A 26,547-nucleotide genomic window follows, 5' to 3' on the forward strand; every position below is an offset into this window, starting at 1 on the left:
TGTACCCATTATTAGGAAATTTTGTGTAATTTGTAGAAATAACCAAGTGTATACAAAGGAACTATTTGCTGTTGGTAGCTGAGGCTACTTCCTGAGGTACACTTTGACTGTTTACACACATGTGAAAAACACGTGGATTTGAGGGTAGTCTTGTTTGCGGACAATTTATTTTCGAAAATGCCGCGTAGGGTGTTGTTTTGTGGTGTCGGCAGAAGAGATAGGTAACATAGAATGTTTCTGGCTGCGTTATTCGGCATCAATTCTGTAAACTGATTTTTAATGATTTTTTCCCCTTCTCTATAGTGATATATAGTGAAAATAATTACCGGTGTGATACCTTGAAGGAAGTCGTGAATTTCACAATTTCCCGTTCTTCTCAGTCATTTCCCTTTTTATCGGCTCAAAATCAGCACTGGATATCAAAACAAGAGGTTTGAAAAACAAAACGGTGTTTTAATAGGTCATTCAAGAAACACGACGCAATACACGATGCGAAATTTCAATTACATCTAAATAGGTATCAACAAAGTATTTTTTGCTTATACAGCTAGAAAATCGTAAATATTTGTATTTGTATAAACACCCATCCACATAGCATACACCGGCGGTTTTAACACTTAACATGTACACATCCAAAAGACGTATCAAACTTTCACATCGATTTTACAACACCATATTGCACAATAACCCCTCCTCCTGCCCTGCGCAACTGTTAGATGGACTTTCCTTGACATTCATAAGCATCATACATAACTCTATGACTTCTTGATTCAATGTCCTTATTGTAAATTAACCCAATTAAGAGATTTCGTATTTTTGCGTAGAGGTTAGAAATTTTATTTTATTTTTAAATTTTATGTCCTAAATAGAAATTAAGATAATTCATGGTAAATACCCGTCAAGGTCACTCATATGAACATCAAAATATCTCCTTAACACAGAAGATTTCAAATTATTTGTTTTAAGGGCCCAACACGCGAAGTAATATTTCTGGTACGATTTACGACAGTCCCCTCCGTAGCAGGATACCAAGGCTCTGACGACGTAGGCCTTAATTACGGAAGCCTATTAGTGCAAACCAAAACTAAAATGAAAACAAAATCATTATATAAAAACAAAATTATTATATAAAATACGAAATTATTAAATAAAAAACGAAAATATTAAATAGAATACGAAATCATTATATACCCGGTAAGATACCAAAGCTAAATAAAAAACGAAAATATCATATCACAAACGAAAATATTAAATAAAAAATCCTAAACCAAATAAAAAACGAAATTATCATATAAAAAACGAAATTATTAAATAAGAAAAGGAACGTACTGTACTGATGTGAACTGCTAAGTCATTAATGCTACATGACACAGCAAAGTATGCAGTGCTTGGCATAAACGAAGGCCACCAGTTTTAGCAGCCACACTGGTACACACCGTATCACACCACCGAAATTTAATTAGTGTAAAATCAAGTGATTGTTGAGGTACCTGACTGATGGGAGCCATATATTTTCTTACTTATACACGGTCAGCTAACTTATGATATCACACCACTCTACACAAACATGCAATTTGAGGAATTAATGACTGCAGTAGAAACATGCTATAGGAAATCGGACACATCTGTCTATGCAATAAATACATCATTCACTTGCGATCTGAGCCTTCTCTTCAGATTAATTTTGGGAAATAATGATTTTAAATTTAATTCAAAAGTTTATAAACAGATAGTTGGATGTGTTATAAGGGTCTAAATGCTCCCCATCTGTATGCGATATCCGACAACATCAGATAACCAAGGAAATTAAATTTCCAGGTAAACATCGCATAACGTACCACGTGCGTTATCATGGCGATGGCTTTATTTTATTATTTTTCATGGTGAAGAAGAAGAAATCCGGCCATGATTTATTCGTTATAGCAAATTCTTCTCATCAACTGCTTTAATTCACATGTGAAAGATCTGTGAATAAAATGCATTCCTTGGGCAATACGGTGTATAAAAGAAAGTGATTTGAGGCAACTCGCATTCTAGATTTGAAAACGTACATCAAACCTACAGATTGGAACGAAAACGTGCACATAATCCTTCAGTTTATAAGGGATTTATAAAAGGTGAAACTATTTGCCATATTTACAGGTAAATTAGCCGACGAATGTACCACTTTATCTTAGAATGTAAATTAATATCCGCTCTACGGAAAGATTTTGGGCTCCTAGATAATGTAGAGAGCTAATGACAACATGAAACCTAAAACATTTTAAAAAAAAACAAACAACTATGTATATCCATGATTTAGTCTGCTGTCCTTCCTAAGATATATATATATATAAAATCATATGCATTATGTCCTCCACCTTTATGTTGTGCTAATGCACATACATGTGTATGTAATAGTTATATACATGTACAGGGCCGTAAATTACATGGAGGCGGAGGAGGCAGCTGCCTCCTCCAACTTTTGAGTCAAAAAAAAATTAAAATTTAAAGTTCATTAGAATTTATGTTGTTTCCAATAACTAAGAACATGATACCTCCCTTAAAAAGCATTCCAAATCTTTCTTTTAGAATGAGTTAGTCAAGTAACATCTTAGAAGGCCCTAGAATCAAGGATTTTGCACGAAACGTGTTCAGTGTGCACAAAATGTGCTCAGCGTCTGGGAGCCTGGGCGGCCCCCAGACCCCCGCCTAATTTCCTGCCTCCTCCAAATTGAAGGTTAATTTACGGCCCTGCATGTACACTTGCTAATGTTGTTTAAATACTAAATTATATATTTATGTACCTCGTCTACCATTGTATGAATGATTTGAGTGAATAATTAATTGAATTGGTACCCACGGAAAGGTCTTGTCACAAGGAATACTCATGTGAAATATCAAAGCTCTATCTCTAATTGTTCAAAAGTTATTAGCAAGGTTAAAGTTTCAGACAGAATGACAGAATTACAGAATGACAGACAGGACAAAAACAATAGTCCCCCCATCTTCGATCTCGGGGGCATAAAAACTACTTTTACATGTTTTATGAAAGGGCTTTAAAAAGTATTAGAAGCAATTTTCCTCTAATGATATTTTACACAATGTCCCACATAAAAATGTCATACTTCATGATTTTAATATTGCTCTCTCCCTCTCTCTCTCTCTCTCTCTCTCGTAAAACACCTTTTAAATTAAGATCAAGAAGAAAATGAAAGGAGCTATTTCATTCCTAAGTGTTGGGTTGTCAGATACTGCACACACAGTGTGTTCTATGTCCTACATCAGAATCATACACAAACAGTGGAGAGACACTTATAAAACTGAACAACACTACTCTCGCGAGTTTGTCAGGATTTCCTGAGCGGACATACACACTACAATGATCTAACACCATTTCACGCGTTTCCGTACAGCTTTACGTTTGATGGGTTTTCTCATTTCAAATGAAAGGTCAATAAACGTAACTATCATGCCACTCCAATCAAAATTCTCTATCTACTTCAAAACTCACAACTAACACTAGCTGAGCAGAATATATCAATACGTTCACCGTCTAAAATTAGCACCCTCGGTTTTCCACGTTCGTCTCCCAAGGTCGCCATTTTGTTTGAAAACTTTTATGTTGATCATATGATTTCGTCACTTGATTTACAAGATACTCCAGTGGTGGATCCGATGATAACACACATACCAGTAGCGGATTTACCCCCCCCCCACCCCCCATAAATTTTCAAATTTCGGTAAATCGTGGCCTCTTGTTTAAAAATGTAAACGATAAAAGAAGCAATAATTTCTTCCTCTCTGGGAGAAATAAATAAGTAAAATAACTACATGTAAATAAAATAAATAAATCTTTTGATTTATTGAATTAATTTCATCGGGAGAATTTTTTTTTAACTTACATTTTTCCCCAAACCCCGCAAAATATAAAATATTAAAATATAGCAATTTTACCTTAATAAACATGATAGAAAATAGTAAAAAGACTACATAGGTGACATATTTCAAGCCCTATAAAATATGTCAATCCAGGAGCGTCCGGGGGTTTCGCCCCCGGGGGTTTCGTCCCCAGGGTTCACACCAACACTTCGCCCTAGACCCACTGGGGGCTTTAAGGCCCAGGGCTCCTGCCTCATAAAGTTGCGGCCCTCCTAACTACAATTCCTGGATCCGCCCCTGCACACACCGTCCCCCAGAATGTTATGAAAGATAAAGGTTACTAGTATTTCATGATCAAAATTCATTTTCAATTTGTTGTAACGAAGTCAGATTAATTATTTAGGAGTATTTCGATTTAGACAATGCACTTTCTGTTGAAAAAGATTTAATTAATGATATACAATCAAGTAGACATCAGCACAGATCAACGACTCTAATTCATTGATTGCTTCCTTTATATCTATGCGCTGCTCTCATGCATTCAATGCCATTTTAATTGATAATGCTCGTTTTCGTTAATTCGGAGGTCTGATGAAAACCCAGAACAAACTGAAATTGTAAGCACAGAAACGCGTTTTGAAGAACTTACACTCTGTACGACAAACTCTACATACTGGAATTTTCCAGTTTATCGTAAAATCATTCACTCTAAATGCGAAATATATATATATATTTTTAAAAAATGTTGAAAATTAAGCCTCGGAAAAGTTTTGATTCATTCATTTAAAACAATAACATTTTCCTGTGTCATACAATTTAAGACTTGCGACGTAAGGTGTTTGTCTGTAATTTGATAATAGAGAGGGTCTATACACACTACCCCCTAATAGAAAAGTGTGGGTGTCGGGGTTTGCTGGTTTGTTCCTTTGTTTGATAATTACATATATTAGGGGGTAGTATGGTAGACCCTCTAGTATTATTATTACGAGCAAAATTACCGGTTTCTGTGAACAAAGAGTGAACAAATTAATTATATAGTCACACAGGGGGAAAAGAGTCATTAAAATTAGCTCTGTAGAGTTTTCAACTGTCCTTCAAGAACAACAGAATCTAGCAAACTATCTCTTATTTATTTATTTATTTCGTTACCAGAATTGCTAAAACTGAGTTAAAGACGCATTGGATATTGGAACTCACTTACGGATAAAATGAAATCCATCAATAACAAGTTTCAATACAAAAAGTTTAAAAAAAAAAAGAAGAAAAGATTGAGTAGAAAATGGAAATTTAAAAAAAAAACCCCACTTGTTGGCATATATCAATAAATCTATATAGCTGAAAATGATGTTTTTCTATTATTAGCAGTTTTGCATGTTTATCATACATATCCATTCTTACTCATTTTTTTAAGTTTGAAAGTTGAACTAAAGTATATAAAATTTGTTGCTGTGCTCGCTTTAACGGTACATGCTCTCCCGGCATCATGTTGGAGTGTAAGTTCTTTAAAGCTTGTATTTGTTAAAGTTCTGATTACTCTACTTTAAAAATATATACCTATATATAACCTGCACGTGATATACCTCTATATAACCTACACGTGATATACCTGTATCTGACCTACACGTGATATACCTGTATATGACCTACACGTGATATACCTGTATCTGACCTACACGTGATATACCTGTGTTTGACCTACACGTGATATACCTGTATCTGACCTACACCTGATATACCTGTAAATGACCTACACGTGATATACCTGTATCTGACCTACACGTGATATACCTGTGTTTGACCTACACGTGATATACCTGTATCTGACCTACACGTGATATACCTGTATCTGACCTACACGTGATATACCTGTGTTTGACCTACACGTGATATACCTGTAAATGACCTACACGTGATTGTAGTTGGACGTGAACAACGTCATGAAAAGCATACCTGTTGTGAATTCGGTCAATTTTGCCCCCCCCCCCCCCCCTATACATGTACATGTACTTATGCTTCAAGCAAAATTTATACATTCAATGAATTTTAATGGCGATATATATTCATTTTTTTTTTTAAATTTATTTTTTGTTTGTTTGTTAACAAAGTTATTAAGATCCATGTTACATAAATGTACAAATAAGTGTACAAATGCACACACATACATATACCTACATCAGTTACATTAATGCAAGAAAGAGAGATATAGAAAAAGGAGGAGTGGGGAGAGAGAAAGACTGGTGGAGATAAACAGAGAGGGGTGGAGAGAGAGAAAGAGGAAGTCAATGCCATAAAATTCTAATCTTATACATTCTTTATTAATTAAGAAAAACAACACCTATCAATTCAAGTGGACACATAACTTTATTGCATTACATCTACTTGAATGACACAGTGAAGTATGGTAAATGAAATGTACATCTATTTGATTCTCTGTACTATACATAAAAACGGCACAGTGCAATGTACATCAGACGCCATTATACTGTTGGGAATTCGACATTCTGAGTGAAATATTGCTACGAAGACATCAACATGCGGCACACAGGGGCAGATCCAAGAATTGTGGTTACGGGGAGGGGGCGCCACTTTATGAGGCTAGGGACCGCCTTGAGGCCCCCGCCCACGGAAGCTCCTGGATTTTACATATTTTATAGGGTTTGAAATATGTCTCCTATCTAAGTCATTTGTACTATTTTCTATCACTTTTGATTGGGTGAAATTAGTAAAATGACGCAAATTTTAAGGGTTTTGGGGAAAAAATTAACTTCTCAAAATAAAGTAATTCAAGAAAGCAAAGATTTTGTCATTCATTTCTCCGAGAGTGGAAGAAATTATTGTTTCTTTTATTGTTTAGTACATTTTTATAAATAAGTTACCTCGATTTACCTTAAATTTGAAAATTTTAGGGGGCTGCGCCCCCCTTAAATCCGCCACTGGCAAACCACGAATGCAATTGTGCATAAAATATATAACGGAAAAGTCAAATTGACCGACTATTGTTAACAGTGTATTATCTTTTTGCATGCCGTTGTTTGTTCATGTGCGGATCTTGAGGGGAAAGGAGTTGAAGAGGGTTTAGGACCCCGGAATTTGACAAGGGTAACTATTCTTCATAAATTTCGTAGAACAGAAATTATAGACGGGTCCCGTTTGAAAAACAAAATCTGGATCCGTGCATGTTTATGAGGACAGGGATTGTGGGAAGAGAAGGGGGGAAAGAAAGAAGGAAGGTAATGATATTTGTCTAGAACTACCGGATTGCCGCCGTTTGTGGGGCGACCGTCTGGGGGACAGTGATTCTTACCCACTAAAAAGTACCCGGATCCCAACAAAGGGGTCTAAATTTAACAGAGTCAAATATTTGTCTATATATACTTAGGATCAAACCCGGGACCTCTGATAGGACAGGACAGTCGTTCAACAAATCCAGATGAAGGGTTAACCCACTATCAACATAGAGTAGTGAAGATAAAGAACAATGATCCGTCTCATAATTCCCATGAAAAAAAAAATAAAAATCAAGAGTAGGACAGACACATTAGAAGTGGGATCAGGTGTCTAAGAGGAGTAAACATCCCTTGTTGACCGGTCACATCCAAAATGACCCCTCTATCTTGATCAGGTAAACGCAGTAATCCGTAGTAAAAATCAGTATGCAAAGAAAAGCTTATAACAATGTATCTATCAAATATTGACCAATATATGAAAGGTTATTTTCTAAGCATAGCAGTAAGAAGCTCGCGTCGTATCGATGATACTACCTACATTTGCTTTTCAACGGGTAAGATTAGCGGAAAATAATTGTCTTTAGATTCGGAAATAACTTGTCCAATGGGGGTGTGGTTACGAGTCACGTGGTATCGAGTTTGATTACGAGACTGCTCGTTTAGCACGTAGTCCGAAGACGCACATTTCCATTCAATGAAAAAATGGCATGTATGATAATCATATATGTATTTAGTATATTGCACAATAGTATTTCATACTTTATTGCAAATCCCGTGTATTCTCCCGTATCTATGCGTTTATGGCATGGTTTTGGACACGGGTTCCAGAAGTGTCTTCTTATAAGAAAATTTCATATTTTCTGACTGCTCTTAACCGATCATGTCGTTAATGAAAGGGTATACATGTACTATATTCAATGAAAGTTAGTGTGTTTTCCATGTGTTTGCAAGCATGCATGATTGTCATATCGCACTTTAATACAATATTTGTAATAATTATAAAAATTGTTGCAGTTTTATATACATGCAAATCCCTGTCTTTCCTTTATGAAAAGGTGAAGATAACGAAAGGTAACGATAATGAACAGTGATCAATCTCATAGCCCCTATAACAAGGACTACACAATTGATAGTTTAACAAAGACGCCTGGCTATACACGTACTAGAGGTGGAGGACTAAGCATCCCCTGACGACCGCTCACACCCGCCCTGAGCCCTATATCTTTATAAGGTAAACAGGGTTATCCGTAGTTAAAATCAGTGTGCCAAGAACGGCCTAACAATCAGTATGAAACACGTCAGACAGCATTTGATCCAACGATAGGGTTGGGTTGGCAAACTAGATCGTTATAACGACTACAGAATTTGCGATATGCTGACTTTAAGGAAGACTATTGAAACCCCTTTGACATTTTAGGATCTCTAAACTGCAATGCACCATTCACATATGTAGTGTCGTAGAAATGTTTTGATTTGATTTTTGATTAAGAAATTAATATCCGTCCGCATACACCGGAATTGTAGATATGAGATCAGATATGTATATTTTATCTAATATCTGAAAAAGGGGCTTACATATTCTGGAATATGAATATGTAGATATTTCACCTCGTCACAAGATGACCAGGGAGTTGTGGAAATTACCAGGTATGGACAAATATTGAAAGTTTTCTGTATTGAAAAAAATGTATCACATTTTCGTATTTTGTTATTGTTGTTGTTATCATTTTGTTGTTATCGTTGCTAGGTAGTTGTTGTGTTTTGTTGTTGTTATTATCATTTTGTTGTTGTTATCGTTGCTAGTTAGTTGTTGTGTATTGTTGTTGTTATTTTGTTGTTGTTGTGATTTTGTTGTTGTTGTGTTTTGTTGTTGTTATTTTGTTGTTGTGATTTTGTTCTTGTTGGTGTTGTGATTTTGTTGTTATTTTTTGTGGATGTTATTTTGTTGTCTTTGATATTTTGTGGTTGTTGTTATTTTGTTATTGTTAATGTGTTGTTGCTGTTGTTATTGTATTGGTTCGGTGTAAATTGTTTTATTCTCGAGAATTTTTCACTCAAATGGAGACGTCACGAAGACCGGTGAAGGGCTGCATATTTGTTGTTGTTGTGTTGCTGTTTTGTTGTTGTTGTTGTTTAATTGTTATTTTGTTCTTGTTGTTTTCTTGTATTATTGTTGTTAACAGTTACGTAACACATTAGAGTCCAGGATACGTATCACAATACATCTCTTTACATTTTGTATTTCGAAAAGAGAGTCAGTCATTATACTGAAAGAAATAACGCGAGTCCAAATAACACCTTCTTAAATCACAGATGATGCTTCATATTTTTAGATATATTCATCATTTGCTCTGTTTTGATCACAAAATCAACCACGGCCCAGTTTCCGAACTTTTATATCCAAGCTAACGACAGTCTCATAACCGCCGGCGACACAGTGGTCATCAACTGTTTGCTGTATAATGCTCCCCTGATCGATATAATCACGAATCGTTTCACGATCACGTGGTTAAAAGATGAAGTCAAACTTACGCAAGGGTACACAAGGCTGACGGATGACGTCATCAACGACCAGCGATACAGCGTCAATATACATGTGGGAGACAATTTGAAAATGGGAATGGTGTCCTCCATGCAAATCACAGGTGAGAAAAATAATTTGTGTTTATAGAATTCAAAACAGCACATGTACATATAGTGGTACTCAATCATCATGTTCACTTGTATGATGACGTAAAACTATTACGTCATGCACGTCTGGGTCCAAATAAGTCTCCCATTAACAGTACCCATACAAAACACCCCTTTTCCTGGTATTTCGTACAAAATCATCTGTACAGGTCAAAGTTATCTGTACAGGCCATTTGAATGACCCTTCTTATCCGAGTACATGCCCAATTTTCATAGGGATGAATGATTAAATCCTCTTATCAACATCGAGTAGGAAGGCAATGAAAGGTGAAGTAACGAAAAGTGATCAATCTCGTAAATACTATAAAGAATACAAAATTAAGAATAGGGCAAACACGAACCCCTGGTTACACCACAGGTCAATCTGATTAAAACCAGATCTTCAATCCGCTCCTCTATTGGTCATGTCGCTTCAACGGATCGAAAATCTGGTTTTAATCAGATTGCACCACAGGTGGGATCAGGTGCCTAGGAGACCGATCACACCCACCGTGCACCTTATACATGTATCTTGATCAGGTAAACGGAGTTATCCATAGTCAAAATCGGCATGTAAGGCCAATTCAAGTTAATTTGTAGATTTTCATCCAGAGTCAGCAAAACGTATGGGGTGGGTGGGAGGATTTTATTTTTTTATTTTCTGAGAAAAAATATTAAAGACAAACGATTTTTTTTTCAACAGATGCGTATCATTTAATGCCAGGTGGATATCAATCTAATAATATGCTATTTTTACAGACGAATTCCATGTTAAGCTTTAATTTCAAACAGAAATATACCTAACTTCTTCAAGATTTACGTCTGTAAGAAAACGCGAGAAATTAAGAAAACTATATAGATCTATTTTTTTTTAACGTGGCTTTTCACGTTGCTTTACCGGAAATGTAAACAAGAAGTGTAAATACAGGAGTCGGACATGAAAATATTCCGGAAATCGCAAGTTTTGCAAAATAAAAAGATTTTGAGGGGCGAGCGGGGATAATACTTTTTAAGTTCTATCTTTAGATAATGACCATTATTGACTTTAAACAAGATTGTTGAATCCCTGTAGCATAAACGTATTTGTCAGCAGTCTGTCTAACTTCAAGAATTGATCAAACACAGAACATCTTTTCGAGTATCGAATCAGTTAACAGACATAAACACCATATGCAGGTGATTAAGTAATGCTGTTCCATAAATATGGCAAGTTGACGATAGCAAATTTGAAACATCTTTGGAGTAAGGGGAAATACAATTGTAAATTTCAAGGTCACATCTGCTGCCTAATCAAAAGCGTCTATAAAAAGATGCTTGTTCAAATATTTTCTTTACACGGGGATATCTATAGCTGAAATATTTACGATTAGCCAGGATAGATGTACCTCTACAAAGTTGTTGAAGTTTTTGGAAATGTATTCTTTCTTTCAAAATCTTTTTCTGGACTCCTGATCTTCTAGCAGCCAACTGAGTATAAGGAAGAGAAACTTCTACATATAGGCACCATTTGCAAGATCGTTTGAAAAAAAGAAGATCGAAATGGACTCATAATATTCTAGGAGTCATTTATTTTTAAGCAACCTTGGTGCCTGTGCTTCTACCCAAATTACGGGATCCAGGGCGTCTGTGTCAGAGTTTGTGATTCTGATTTATAGTTATTGATCTGAAGATGGTAAAGACTACTGCTAATGTGGAATTTTGCCTAATCGGAGCTCCGTGCCAACATTCATGACGTAGAACGGACCTTCATTCATATTTATACTCATTGCGTATTTGGCATTTAAATACCTGAAGGATTCCCCAGTACTAGGGACAAGCCTAATATATTTTATGTGTCAATATATTATACATATAGTCTAAAGATAATTTATGAAATCGTGAACATTTCTTTTTTCCTGAGTATCAGATACAATGTATCCGGTTACATGTTACGAGTGTATCAAATATTTAAAATTCTATACTACTACAGTCCAAAAGCTCTTATACTCGTATGTTTTATTTTCTACAACCAACAATTGGCACCTGTACATGACTCTGGTCACAAAACAATATAAGGAAAGTTTAATACGCAAAAATGAAATTCAACATTATTCAAAGTACATGCACCTGTAAAAATTGATTCAACATAGCAATTTGCTACTGGAATACATATAGACTCAAACTGTTTGACGGTTATTACCTCGTTTGGCCTTTAAGCTTTTCTTACAAAGCTTTGCAAAGTTCACAACGGTTTTTCGTAAAAGACACCATGCCTTTGTCAACAACTTTCATTCAGAAAACCATACAAGTTCTCGTTAGCAGCCTTGGTGATCAAAACACAGGTATTGCATGCTGTATTCGGCGTGTTTAATTTGTTGAGAGTCTTATTCACAAACTAAACAGTGTCCAGATTGGAAGCTTATTTGAAACTCGGAACATGGTAATAAACAGAGATTTGACATGAAACATTTATAAAAACTAGAAGCGTATTTCAATGAAGAAAAAAAACCTTGATCGAAAAGGAATATGAAAAAAAAAAATTCGTGAGGGATTCGAACCCGATCGTTTTAAAAATAGAAAACATTTTTACATCAAAGAGTCGGCGACCTTTTTTTTTTTTTTCTCTTTTATTAATTTATCCACCGAACCACGCAGTAGACCATATATTACTGAGAACAAATAACGTACAGGTGAAGTTGAAAATAATAAAAGTGAAGTCGTTTCGATTTTTTAAAATTTTCCTCGTGAAACAAAATTTCAAAGCGACATTTTTTAGAGGACAACTCGAAGAACATACTCATACTAAATTTATTTTGTTTCACGGAGGCAGTTTTTCTTAAATTCGGTGATACCCCTCCATTTTAACGCGAAAATCATATAAATCGCTTATTGCTTGATTTAAACTCGAAATTCGTTGGCTAATTTTTGTCAATACACGTCTTTTAAACTTATTTTCAAAAATTATTGAATCAAGACGTACGTTCCAAGTGGTTTTGTCATATATTTGAATAACTTAAATTTTTCGACCTTTCATGCAACACCTCTAGGGAAATTAACACGAGACGTGCATCAACTTCTTTAAGGTAAATCGTGGTATCTTGTTTAGGAAAATCTACTGAACAATAGAGGAAGCAATAATTTCTTCCACACCCGAAAAAAAAGAAAGAAGAAAAGACAAAATCTTTTGATGTCTTGAATTACTTTATTGGGAGAACGTAATTTTCCCCAGAAACTCTTAAAATTTGCGTCATTTCATTAGTTTCACTTTATCAAAAATGATCGAAAATAGTACAAATGACTTAAATAGGAGACATATTTCAAGCCCTATAAAATCTTTAAGATGCAGGAGCTTCCGGGGGCTTCGCCCCCTGGCCCCAACCATGACTTCGCCCTGGACCCCCTGCATCCTAAAGTGGCGCCCCCAGTAACCGCAATTCCTGGATCCGCCCCTGATCGTGTAGTGAAAATGTTTGAAAGGCAAATTATTTTCTTGTTTTTTTTAATTTTTTTGTCCTTTTTAGAGATGGTTTTATACACTCCGATTCCATAATTCTGAAGTTTATCTACTTCTATATAGTTCATGGCAAAGTATGTTTTTAAAAAATCCATACATAATAGAAAGATATAAGCACGTAATACATGTACCTTGGAGAATACAGTTGTATGGTAGACGATACTCATCAAGGAATGTTTCATTTATTGATTTTACATATTATTAGTAAATATGAGATAGCCATCTTATGGATACGGGGAAATAAAACTTCCCCGACATTGGTCAACTTCCTACCAAGGATATTTTTATTGGGTTAGAAAAAGCGAATGGGGAAATAAGAATCATCGTTTTGTTAGAATAATTCCTTATTAACAATTTGTATAAAAGTTCTGCATTTTTAAAAATATATATTCAAATACATGCCTTAACTACTGTTTTTATTCATTAGTAAAGGAGTGTCATTAATTACGATTTCACATGTTACCCATTTCACTGTATGGGTTTCCAATTAGTAATTCAATAAATACATTTAAAAAGAAAGGTAGTTTGGATTGGATACGGTGTGCAGCTGCACATATTTATATGCAGGTATATTTTGGTTATCTTTATGTTACAAAACCTCAACGTGCAACGAGCTGACATACATACCAGGCAGTCCAGCAAAGACTATAGCCGTCATCACGTGACATTGATCCGGCGTATTCTTGCCATTACTTTCTATTTATAAACCATTTGACACATGAACACATTTTCTGAAGTATATTTGGTTTTTGCAATCCACTGAAACTCAAAAATGAAATAATATTCAGGTTTCTTTCATTTGCATACCACCAAACGTGCATTTATATTTATACACATGTAGTAGAGAGAGGAGAAAATTTGTGACTGGATCATGAATCGAACCTGGACCCCTGCAGTACTAGTCAGGTGCTCTAACCACTGAGCTACGGTCCGTATAGCCCTAATTACTACCTTCCTCCCTCCTTAATTTATCTTCGCCCTTGAAGACACACACAACTCAATTTCTTGTCGCCCCTGGCAGGTCAATGGATAAAAATGTAGTATAGATACACATGTAGGAGGCGAAAGTATGTGACTGGACCGGTACTCGAACCCGGGGCCCCTGCATTATTCGTCAAGTGTTCTAACCACTGAGCTACCCAGTCCGATATCCACGGTCCGTATAACCCTAATTACTACATTACGTTCTCACGTGACTGTACAGAATATTGGATATTTATTTTCCGGAACAAATGCAGTGATTTCTCGGAAATGGTTTAGATCAATTCAAAATACCATGCCACGTTATTTTCCCCATAGATAGGAAGGATGTTCAATTAAAAAAACCCAGTTAAAGTTCACTCGCATATGAAAGTCATCGAATAAGGCTTAAGGAAATAATTACATCCCTATCATCCAAATCATGATGTATGAGATACCCAGAGAAGACACAGACAATTCTTATGTATTATAACACAAGGTAATAAAAAAGCATTGTTTTTATAGTTATCCTCTGTGTAATTGGAAAATCAGAGTATGGTATGCAAACGATTTTCCTGTACTTGATGAAGTACAATGTAGGTTAAGGTCAAACCAATGACGTTGTTGATTGAATGATGCATTGTATTGACGATCGTTAGTCGTTAGAAAGACGACGAGGAAATGATTCAGAATATATTTTGTGTTCCGCAATCTCGTATAAAAGTTCAATTTCAATTTGTAAGAACTCCATTTTTTTTGTTTAAAGCTGACATGAACTCTCAAACACGCCTCGCTTCATCTCTTTCAGATACCCTGATTAGCGTTACCCATACATACCTCACAGTAGTTTTTTTTTTTTTTTATATATATAGAACCATATTACATAGTAGTTTACGAAATCAGAACTTTGTGGTATTCATTTTAAATTCTATTGATATACTAAAAATGAATTCATTTTTATATTTTAGTTTTCTCAATATCTCTCTTTTGAACAACAGGTATCACCAAAGAAGATGAAGGCACGTTCACTTGTGAACTTACGAACAGAATGAACGCTAAACAGAGGAAATCAATATCTATAAGCGGTACAGTGTTGGAATAATCAATATGTATGGACAGTTTACTAATCAGAAAAAGTAATATCTATAAATGTAAACTAGGAGAAAAAGTGATATCGGCAAACAGTATATTACTGTAAAAAGAGAAAATCGATATTCATGGATGGTACATTATCTTAATAAGAAGAAATTGATATCTGTGAGCGGAAATATATTACATTGTGTAAAATAAAACAGAGAAACTCATTATCTGTTAATGTGGGCGGGATAGTACGGGAGGATATCAATATTTCCTAGCCTTATATTAGGATAAAATCAGTATCAATCAGCAGTATTGTGAACACATTGATTGATTTGTTAGCTCACCTGAGATGAAAGCTCAAATGAGCTGTTTTTGATCGCCTGTTGTCCGTCTGTTTGACCGTCTGTAAACGTTTTATATTTTCGACATCTTCCCCAGAACCACTGGACCAATTTCAACCAAACTTGGCACAAAGTTTATAAAGGTAAAGGGCTTTCTAGATTGTGCAAATACAGAGACATGCCACCTTCAAAGGGGAGATAATCACTAAAATGTAAAAATAGGGTGGGGTCATTTAAAACAATCTTCTCAAGAACCACTGGGCAAGAAGAGCTGAAATTTACATGCAAACTTTCCTGATATAGTGCACATTTGTAAAAATCATGGCCCCTGAAAGTTAAATAGAGCAACAATAGGAAATCAAAATTTTACATGCAAATATAAAGGGAAAATCTTCTTCTCAAGAACCACTGAGCCAGAAAAACTGATATTTACATGAAAGCTTCCTGACATAATGCAGATTCAAGTTTGTTAAAATCATCACTCACAATAGGGGATCAAAGTTTTACATATAAATATATGTGAAAAATCTTTGAAAATCTTCTGAAGAACCATTGGGCCAGAAAAGCTGAAATTTACATGCAAGCTTCCTGATGTAGTGCAGATTCAGGTTTGCTCAAATCATGGTCCCCGGGGGTTGGATGGGGCGACAATAGGGGATCAAAGTTTTACACACTAATATATAGTATAAATCCTTCAAAATCTTCTTCTCAAGAACCACTCAGCCAGAAAAGCTGAGATTTACAGGAAAGTACACATTTGCAGGAAAGCTACCTGGCATAGTACAGATTAAAGTTTGTTAAAATCATCACTCCAGGGGGGTAGGATGGGGCCACAATAGGGGGTCAAAGTTTTACATACAAATATATAGGGAGAATCATGAAAACTCTTCTTCTCAAGAACCACCAGGTAAGTACAAATTTACATGACAAATTTCTTAAGTTTGTTAAAATAATGGTCCCTGGGGGTAGGGTGAGGCCAGTATAGGGGATAAAACTTTTACACACAAATTCATAGAGAAAATCTTTAAAAATCTTCTTCTCAAGAACCACTTGGACAGAGAAGTTTACATTTACATGAAAGCTTCATGTCATAGTGCAGATTCAAGTTTGTAAAAATCATGGCCCCGAAGGTAGAATGGGACCACAACAGAGAACAAAGTTTTACATGTGAATATATAGGGAACATCTTTAAATATGAGTCAAGGTGATTCAGGAGAGCGATGTGGCCCACATTTTACCTCCCGTCGAAAATTTTTCACTTGCCCTGGTATATTGAAATTGAAATCCTTTCAGCGGAGAGTTATCATGAATAGTGAAAGCAGCATTTCAAAGCGGTACAGTAGTGTAAAATTGATTCTATCTTGCTTAACGTCTCACTCGAGAATTTTTCACTCATATGGAGACGTTACCAAGACCGGTGAAGGTCTTCAAATTTAGGCCTATGCTCGGCGCTTACGGTCATTGAACAGTGAGGGTTCTTTAGCGTGTCACACCTATTGTGACACGGGTCATCCATTTTTTAAGGTCATCTCCGAGGACTCGTGACATTTAAACCTGATGCCGAGCGTTTGGCAATGGAACTGTCACTACCTGTTTTAACGACTGGGGTCTGTCGCGGCCGGGATTCGAACCTCAGTAGTGTAACGCAGCAGTGTAAGAGGAGAAAATGAATATTCATGAGCTAAGCAGAATTGAAAATGAATATTCATGAGCTAAGCTGAATTGTATTGCCAAATATGCTAAAATGAATATTCATGAGCTAAGCAGAATTGTATTACCAAAGATGCTAATCATTAGCGGTATGGAATTGTATACCTGTTCAAGATATACGACTCACGGCGGGTGTGACGGGTCGACAGGGGATCCTTTCCCCTCCTAGGCACCTGGTCCGTGTTTGCCCAACTCTCTCTTTTGTATTGTTTATAGGAGTTATGATATTGAACGCTGATCATTACTCTCATCTTTCTTACAGAAAAATCAAATGTTTTGAATCAGAGGAAGCTATAAAAGTAACAATAAAAATCAGAAAATCTTATGTTTAAGAGTGTTTCCTAGGAATTTACTTGTTAGTACGGTAGTATATACAACCACGACCACGCTTTGACATTTATATTTACTTGCCTTGTCTGTTTGAGAATATTTTAATCTGTATTTTGGGGGAAATAGTCAATCATTTATTTTTTTTTTAGTTGACGATCCAGAATATCAAACCCGAGGGTCTGATATTGCCACCGTTGTTTTTGATTCGCGACTCGACCGCAACAAAATACAGATTGGTCTGAACGCTGACGACGAATCAAATACCCAAACTGCAAAGCAGCCGTATGAAAACACTTCAATGTACGTAATGAGATAGATACTTTTGTACGCACAAAGAGACCCAGAATGTAACCTCTTTTTCTATCAAATTTCCGTATGAAAACATTTCAATGTACGTAATTAGATAGATATTTTTGGACGCAAAAAGAGACCCAGAATTCAACCTCTATTTCCATATCGTTAAAAACATTTTAAGAACAGATCGCCCATCTGTGGCCATATTGATCAGGATTAACGTTAAATTTAGAATATCTGTATTGAGAGTTAAAAAAATATGAATTGTGTACAAGTCAGGGGCAACCATTATACTAAGTCTAATCTCTCCAAATGCTGAACAGACATTTCCATATAACAAGTCGTTCGAGTCATGACCTTTGACCTTGTGACTTTAAAACCAATGAGGGCCATCATTTTTGTAGGGGAACCAGTGTACCAAGTAGTATGTCTGCCATCAAAGAGTTCAGAAGATAATGAGTGGACAAACTTTTCTAATGTCCATAGCAATGTAATGCTTGACCTTTGACTTTATGACTTCATATTTAATCTTCGAGCCTCGTTGACATTTTTCACAGTGGTCGTGAGGATTATTTGTGTACGATTATCCGCACGATATTTTGGTCATCGTAGAAGGATACGACGTTTATCTGTACGTTATATACGAATATCGAGTCTTTTTTGCACGGGTTCTCGTATGGAGGTCGGGTTAAGTGAGTACAATAGCTGTACAGAAATTGTCCCAATACCATACAATCCGAGATACCGTACGGAACACTTACAATAACTGTGCAGAAATCGTGGGTTTGAGTTCAGTAGCGTTTTTTTTTTTTTTTTATCAGATTGCTTTCAATTAAAACACCATTTTATTTTACTAAATGAAGTAGATTTGAAAGTTTTCGTTTTCAAAATATTGTTGCACATATCCTCCACTTTTCACCCATATCAGATTTCTATGGTGTAACATACCTCCTTAAAAACAAAATGTATAACTTTACACTAACAAATATCGTAGCGGTCACAGAGTCTGTGATTCCGTTCGAAAATTTCACAGTAACCGCCTGCACGGATGCTTCATGGCGAGGTAGATACGAATAGGCTACGTGGTCCATGGAAGCATTGTAAGCCAATTAAATGTAAACTAGGCTTTAGGATGTACATGTACAAATTTATGAACTCTAATGCCATACAAGCAAAGGGGTTTTCGGATGTTGAGTGGACAATATTGTCTATGTCCACTGTAGATTGACCTTTGACCTTGCAACTTCAAAATATATTGGGGTCATCTACTTCTTAATTAGAACTAGTGTATCACGTTTGATGTCTGAACATAAGAAAAGGATTTTCGATAAACTGAGTAAACAATGTTTTACCATCTCCAGTTTGAGCATTGACTTTTCACCTTGTGATCTCAAAATAAATAATGTCCAAGCCAGCGTATCAAATATGTTGTCTGTTAAGCCAAGGGTTCTCAGAATATTAAGCAGATAATATCATATTACATGCATATCCAGTTTAACCCTTTATCTTTAACCTTATGGCCTTAAAATCAAAGTGGGACATGTATTCCTCAGGTAGAACCAGTGTACCAAGTTGCAAAGCATCCTCAAAATGTTGAGCAGACAATATCTTACTATGTTAAATGTAACCCTTGATCCTTGACCATGTGGTCTCAAATTCTATAAAGGATGTGAACTTATTAGGAAAGCAGTGTACCAATTTTGATGTCTACAAAGTAAAATGTTCTCAAGATGTTGGGTGAGCAATATCTTGCCGTGTCTAGAGTAGATTGATCCTTGACCTTTGACCGGTAACCTCCAAATCAATCGCAGTCGCCTACTCGTTAAGGTACAACATTAAACGAAGTATGACGTCTATTAAATGCAAGGGGTTCTTAACAACAAACATATCGACCGACCTAAACCAATATGCTCCTTTTTCAAGATGGACATATTATAATCACTCAGTTTATCAATTAATCACTAACTACATGCGCATCTATAATCTTAATTCAGTTTGTTCACAAATTGGACGGATGCTGAAGAACACAACAGCATTACCACTCCAACAGAAAACAGCATTACCACTCCAGCAGACAGTAGCAGTACTACTCCAGCAGACAACAACATTACCACTCCAGCAGACAACAACATCGACATTCCAGCAGACGGCAACATTGTCACTCCATCAGACGACAACATTACCACTCCAGCAGGCAGCAACATTAACACTCCAGCAGACAGCAACATTACCACTCCAGCAGACAGCAACATTACCACTCCAGCAGGCAGCAACATTAACACTCCAACAGACAACAACATTACCACTCCAGCAGACGGCAACATTAACACTCCAGCAGACGGCAACATTAACACTCCAGCAGGCAGCAACATTAACACTCCAGCAGACAGCAACATTAACACTCCAGCAGACAACAACATTACCACTCCAGCAGACAACAACATTACCACTCCAGCAGACAACATTACCACTCCAGCAGACGACAACATTAACACTCCAGTAGACAGCAACGACATCACACCACTATTGATGTCTACTGATGCTATTGTAGAAAACACGTCCCTTGCGACAGGTAATTCTAAAAAACAGGCATCCCCCATATAAACTTGTATGAAGTTCTGTAAAAATAGATTATAAGATCAAGCGTTTCTTGCTATTTTAAGTGTGCAATGTCGCTCAATAGTACATGTACAATGCGAATATTCTGACAAATCTAGAACCTGACCCCTTTCTCAGTGGAACATTTAGTCAGTTCAATGTCTGAAAACAGTCTGGTCTAAATATCTTGAATTGAATAAGAATTAGTCACCGTAAAGCAGAGTGTAGTTGTTTTAAAACGAAGCATAGAAATAGAAGTAAAAAAAAAAAACAGAGTTGGGTTCTTTGATATCCCCACAAAACATCACTGCTGTATTAAAAGAAATCAGCGTAAATCAGAGAATATCGTGAGGTAGATTCTGATGATCTGAGAGTAGTCTGGGAGGCTATTGTGATCGCTTACTCCGACACGTGAGTCTGTGGTTTCCTTTAACAAAATTTATCCTTCCTTGCAATTTTCAGAGTCGACGGGAAGCTCTCATACAATGTATGAAGTGTAGACGAAATGAAGTTCAAACTGTTATATAATCTAAACAAAAAAGAAAGGTCCCTGTTTGTCCCACTCTTATTTTTATATTCTTCATAGGAATTGTGAGATTGATTGCTGTTAGTTATCTTTACTTTTTTTTCATATCGACACGTGTTTGAGTAATCTGGTAGATCTGACCATTTCTCAACAGAATAAATTCTTCATCAAAATTAACAGTGGGGCAAACATGGGCCCCTGGGAATATCAGAGGTTCGATCCGGTGTCTAGGAAGAGTAAGCATCTCCATGAAGTGAATAATTGTCACGGGCTTAGTGAAATACATACGGAGACAGGAATGATAGTTAAAATGGAAATCAGTTCGTTTTTATAAAGAGGGAAGTTATAAAATTTCAACTGAAAATGGTCTTATTCTATGCAAACATTTCTTTCAGTGAAATATATCTAGGTAATAGATTAAAGAAGAGTAAGATTGCATATCACCAATCTATTTTTATATCGTAGGGATAGAGAAAAAAGAAGACGAGAATGACGTTCTTATTGCAGTCATCGTTATGTTGCCAATTTTCATATTAGTGGTGATAATATTGTTTTGCTGTTTCAGAAAAAGATACAACTTATATTGCAAAAGGTCAGTCGATAAAGATGTATGGATTCTGTGACATAAAAAAGTCCTATAGACGATATTAATGTATAAACAAAACTTAATGTACAGCATGTAAGTGTGTTATCAGCATAAACACTTTGTAAACACAAGCCACACGACCCAGTCCGACGTCAGGTCAGATTGACGATTTTTGTAACATTGCGATCATAAGTGTCTTTTACTTACCGAAGTAGCCATCATCACACTGTACATACTTCTCACATCTCCTTCGTCATGAATCAAATGCACTGAATGCACCAAATGCACTAAAATGCCATTTGCTGTCTTCCACAAAGACATTGAAAACCAAAGACAAATGTACACGATTTCTCACAAGCCGTCTGTTTTCCGTGATGACGTCATGAATACAGGGATTTTATGTTTGCATAAAATAATGGTGGTATCCCACGTTTTCTACCATTTCCTAAATCGAACACACGATGAGAACCATTTAACTCCTTGAAAATCAATGATCTGGATATATATCGATGTAAATTACATCCAAGTTTGGATAAACTAATTGGACGAATGCAACATGTCCTTTTTAGCTTCCTAGTTGATACATTCTAAAGGAAGCTAAACATGGTAAACATGTAATTAGTAGCTTACCTGTAAGTCTGTATATTTAGTATAGATTTAGTGCTTACTCCTTTTTGCATTTTCTTCACACCATTACATAGTTGTATTGTAATTGTATAGATAAGTTTTAACCGATTACACTGTATATTTTCACGTTTTCTGCTCTAATCCAAGACCACATGCATTAGGGTATATGCCCGACCATCATACGACGTTAGCATACTGCTACGACTACGGGAAACCTTCGTGATAGCTAAGTGGTAGAGCTTTTAACCGGGAGGTCGTCAGTTTGAGCCCAGCCCGTTCCACAGCCGCATCAGACCGAAAATTCTAAATATAGATACATGTAGGTATTGCTCCTTCACCAAAGACGCGGCATATAGAAGTGAGAATCACGGGTTTTTCTTAGAAACAGAAGTCTGGTTCGCGACATGAGTTAGTATGTTATCGAATCCTCACTGCTACGGCTTTGGGTTCTAAGCATAGCTCTAAACATGTAGCACTTCACCTGAGCTGATGACAGTATTTTAATTATTGATTTCTTGTATACATGATTCATGTTATGACGTCATACCAATTTTTTTCTTTTGTCCCCTTGCTATGATACAAAACGTTCTGAGGAAAATATCAAAATAAGTTTCAATAATGTCAAAAGTAGTCCCCTCGCCTTTCTGCTTACCTAAATGTATACCCTCGTAAATAAAATATAGAAGTATTTTATAATGTTCTCAGTGACAAGTCATTCAGTAGATTTATTTCAGTAGTACGCGATCAGATTGAAACACTAGACAGATTTCAGTAATACGCGATCAGAGTGAGTCACTAGAATGATTTCGGTAATATGTGATACGATTGAATCACTAGATCGATTGCGGTAATGCGCGATCAGATAAAATCATTAGATCGATTTCGGCAATAGGCGATTAGAGTGAACCACTGGATCGATTTCGATAAAACACGATCAGAGTGGATCATTACATAGAATCGTGCCTATCTTGTGACGCGTCTAATAGACTGTAGCTCTACTGGTTTTACTGACTTAACAGGCCTTCTTATTTCTCATTACAGGCATTGTATAAAGATAGGTTTTCTAGCTCGGAAATCAGTTCCGTGAAAATTTGTATTTGTCATTTTCCTCTATAAAAAGAGAGAAACAAATAAAAAACATATCAGAATGACACAGGTAACACACGGCGAGTAACGCCCCCTATTTGATATGTCCTTATTGACCTTTCACGCGATTTACACTAACTCTTTGGAAAGGAAAACTAGAACAATTTATATTACATATATTTATTTTCCAAAGATTTATTGATTGAATATTGTTTTATGTCCCTCTCGAGATTATTTCACTCATATGGAGACTTCACCACTGCCGTTGAAGGGCTGCAAAATTTAGGCCTATGCTCGGCGCTTATGGCCTTTGAGCAGGAACGGATCTTTATCGTGCCACACCTGCTGTAACATGGGACCTCGATTTTTGCAGTCTCATCCGAAGGACAGCCCCATTTAGTCGCCTCTTAGGACAAGCAAGGGGTACTGCGGACCTATTCTAACCCGAATCCGCGGTAGTAGTAGTATTTTATCATGCAAAATGTGTATATTGATTCAATGTAATGGTAATTTTTGGATTATTTTTGTTGTGTTGAAAGTTATTGTAGAGGTAAGTGCTTTAAAGGCATACACTAAAGGTACTAATATATCATAAGTGCTAAATGCCATGTCACACGCACTATACATTATGCAGTTCAAAATTATGCAATGTGAACTTCATATGTTTGATGCAAAGGTGGTTCCAAGAGTCGATCCCCCATGCCGTCAAAAGATGTTGTTTAAAAAAGGTAAAAATAACGCATTTTGAGGGTGGACCCCCTTTGAAAACCAAAATCATTGGTAGTCCCCCCCCCTAAACATTCCTGAATCTGCTCCTGTTTTTTTTAATGAATCTTGAGGAAAATGAAATATTCGTCAATGCAACACAAGTAGGATGCAAACTTAGTAATCAAAATCGATTCATTTTAAACTTATCTAAATGCATTCTGTTTACACATGCTAAAAGTAAAGCAATTCACATTTTCTCAGCTGTTTGACATTAGCAGTTTCGTATTCTTTTCAATGAATACAGATTGAACGTTGTGAAATACACTTTTTTAATATATATAGCAAGAACACTTATATTGTGAAGTAGGCGACTTATTTCATAATTATCTTTGATGAACAAATACTAGAAAAAAACAACAAAACAACTGCATTGATGGTACTTGTGTGTTTCATGAATGTATACTTTTTTTCCAGTTTCTACCATAGAACAGAATATGACAACTCAACGCCAGGTGAAAATATTCAGGAATATGGAAATATTGAACCGGTAGTTTATCAGAATTACATGTATCAGGCACAAATCAGGAATGAAGAACCAAAGTTTGCCAGAAAAAATTGGAGGCAACCATACGAAGATGCACACGACAGAACCTTTCTAAATGAGTACGAGAACAGCAACACTGTACAGAGAGGGAGTTCCGACGCGAAAAGAAGAAATCGTAACGCCGGTGTGTGCGACCAAATAGAGTTGTCTGATGTGTATCGTAACACAAGTAATCAAAATTTGTTGGCAACACATCGTGAAATCAGTTATCAAAATGTGCTGCCTGCCCGTGATCAAGAAAGTGTAGGTGGCAGTTATGCATTGAAAAAGGCAGAGAGCCCTTATGAGGCATGTAACAACATCGATTTTATGAAAACATATGAATAGGACTCTTTCTAGAAATTTCAAAGATATTTTGAGCGAATCTTTTATTTAATCACATTCAAACATTGACGCATGTGTTTTTGTATCTGGAATTGCATATTATATACATGTATATGTAGGCTGTTTCAAAACTGAATATTGATGTTAACGTATGAGTAATACGCAGGGAACATAAAAATTACAAACAGGATATCCCCCATTTTGCGTATTCTCATTTTTGAAATTTGGGTCACTCTCATTCATTAAAAAAATGTTATATGGTGTAGTGTATATTAGTTATATAATTAGTATAAAAGTAGTAAATTGACAACCGTGGTAGAAGCATTTAAGTGGTAGAACTATAGCAAGAGACATGAGTAATGTAGAGAAAAGTTGTTGAAATATATCAGATTTAAAAATCAATAAAATCTTATGACTTGCACGAAAATTAAAGAAAACCTGTATTTTATGTAATATTATCAGCTAGTTCGTTTCCACCCAACCTCACAGCAAGAACCATAGCGAATAAATCGCGTCAAAAATAAGACCTATAAAAGGACTCTTCCATTGCCACGTGGCCGATATTAAGTTAAAAGCCATGTGTATTGGGGATCAAACCAGAGAAACGAAAGTCCCCTCTCGCAGTAAGCAGAACCACGATAAAGAACCACCACTGCTATGGCTTTCATAGACCATAGAACCATGGTTATTCAGTTATCATTTCTTCATTGACCTAAAGCTGATGAGTCCTCTATGAATGAAAAAAAAACTATCGAAAGGGACGAACACTCATGTTCGGCTGTGCAGGTTGGAACATTAAGTGGAGGTTAAAATTCAGGCTCACTCGTTGAACATGGGCAGGTCTTAAGTGAATCGTACCCACGGTGTATTCTAAACCTGGAGTAGACGTGGTTTAAATCCGACTTGACGTTGTGAATCTGCATATACATGTATGGCTGACTATTTGGACAGTTTGGATGCATTTGGTGTTATTGGATATGTAAAGACGTACAATCTTACTTTGTGTGATCCGAGGTTAGGTACATATAAGGCATTCTCAGTTTTAAACCAGAATCACGTGATCCGAGGAGCAGGTGTTGAGCTGTACTTACCTGATCCGTAAATTCGCAAATGGTTATCAGTATTACTGATTGCGATCTATTTTGAATTTTGAAAGAAATAAGGGACAGCTAATCACACGTCTTGTTGTCGCATTTACTGCTTTCGTTTTCGGAATTGAGATACAGAAAATCATAGTCACTATCAAAATAGTATCCATTTTGATTTGGTTACCCCAGAATCATAACATATATGAAATCGTACATAAATCAATTGATGACTTTATCATACTTATATTTGGGGAATATTTTGGCATCATAAATATAAAGCCGACTACAAAAGGGAGATTGAAAACAGTTACTGATTTCAAGAATAAAAGTCTTGGTTTTAGAGGTAGGTATGTGTAACAAGGTTTTTTCCAACAGGAATGACTAACGAAACACCTCTAGGGTTCAGGTTTCAATATATATTCATTCGGACACAG

At 36.1% G+C, this 26,547-nt stretch overlaps 2 protein-coding genes across 5 annotated transcripts in view; one reads left to right on the forward strand and one right to left on the reverse strand.

Moving 5' to 3' along the window:
• LOC125662394 (uncharacterized) overlaps positions 1-26,547 on the reverse strand; it is a 1,158,266-nt gene that overhangs the window by 749,018 nt on the left and 382,701 nt on the right. The gene's annotated exons all lie outside the window — the stretch shown is intronic.
• On the forward strand, positions 8,651-25,462 carry LOC125661690 (mucin-5AC-like). 4 transcript variants are annotated; one of them, XR_007365056.2, is made up of 8 exons: positions 8,651-8,735; positions 9,422-9,733; positions 15,210-15,296; positions 17,822-17,972; positions 19,961-20,538; positions 21,556-21,682; positions 22,451-23,844; positions 24,572-24,711. XR_007365056.2 is itself a non-coding variant. In XM_048893795.2 (7 exons), the coding sequence occupies exons 1-7, from the start codon at positions 8,708-8,710 to the stop codon at positions 25,026-25,028; spliced, it is 1,740 nt and encodes a 579-aa protein (XP_048749752.1). In that variant the 5' UTR covers positions 8,651-8,707; the 3' UTR covers positions 25,029-25,462. The 4 variants fall into 4 exon arrangements, 2 of the variants coding, with proteins under 2 accessions (XP_048749752.1, XP_048749754.1); XR_007365057.2 differs by having other exon boundaries at positions 21,656-21,682; XM_048893795.2 differs by lacking the exon at positions 22,451-23,844 and having other exon boundaries at positions 24,572-25,462.

This window comes from Ostrea edulis, chromosome 8 (assembly GCF_947568905.1).
Source record: "Ostrea edulis chromosome 8, xbOstEdul1.1, whole genome shotgun sequence".
NCBI lineage: Eukaryota > Metazoa > Mollusca > Bivalvia > Ostreida > Ostreidae > Ostrea > Ostrea edulis.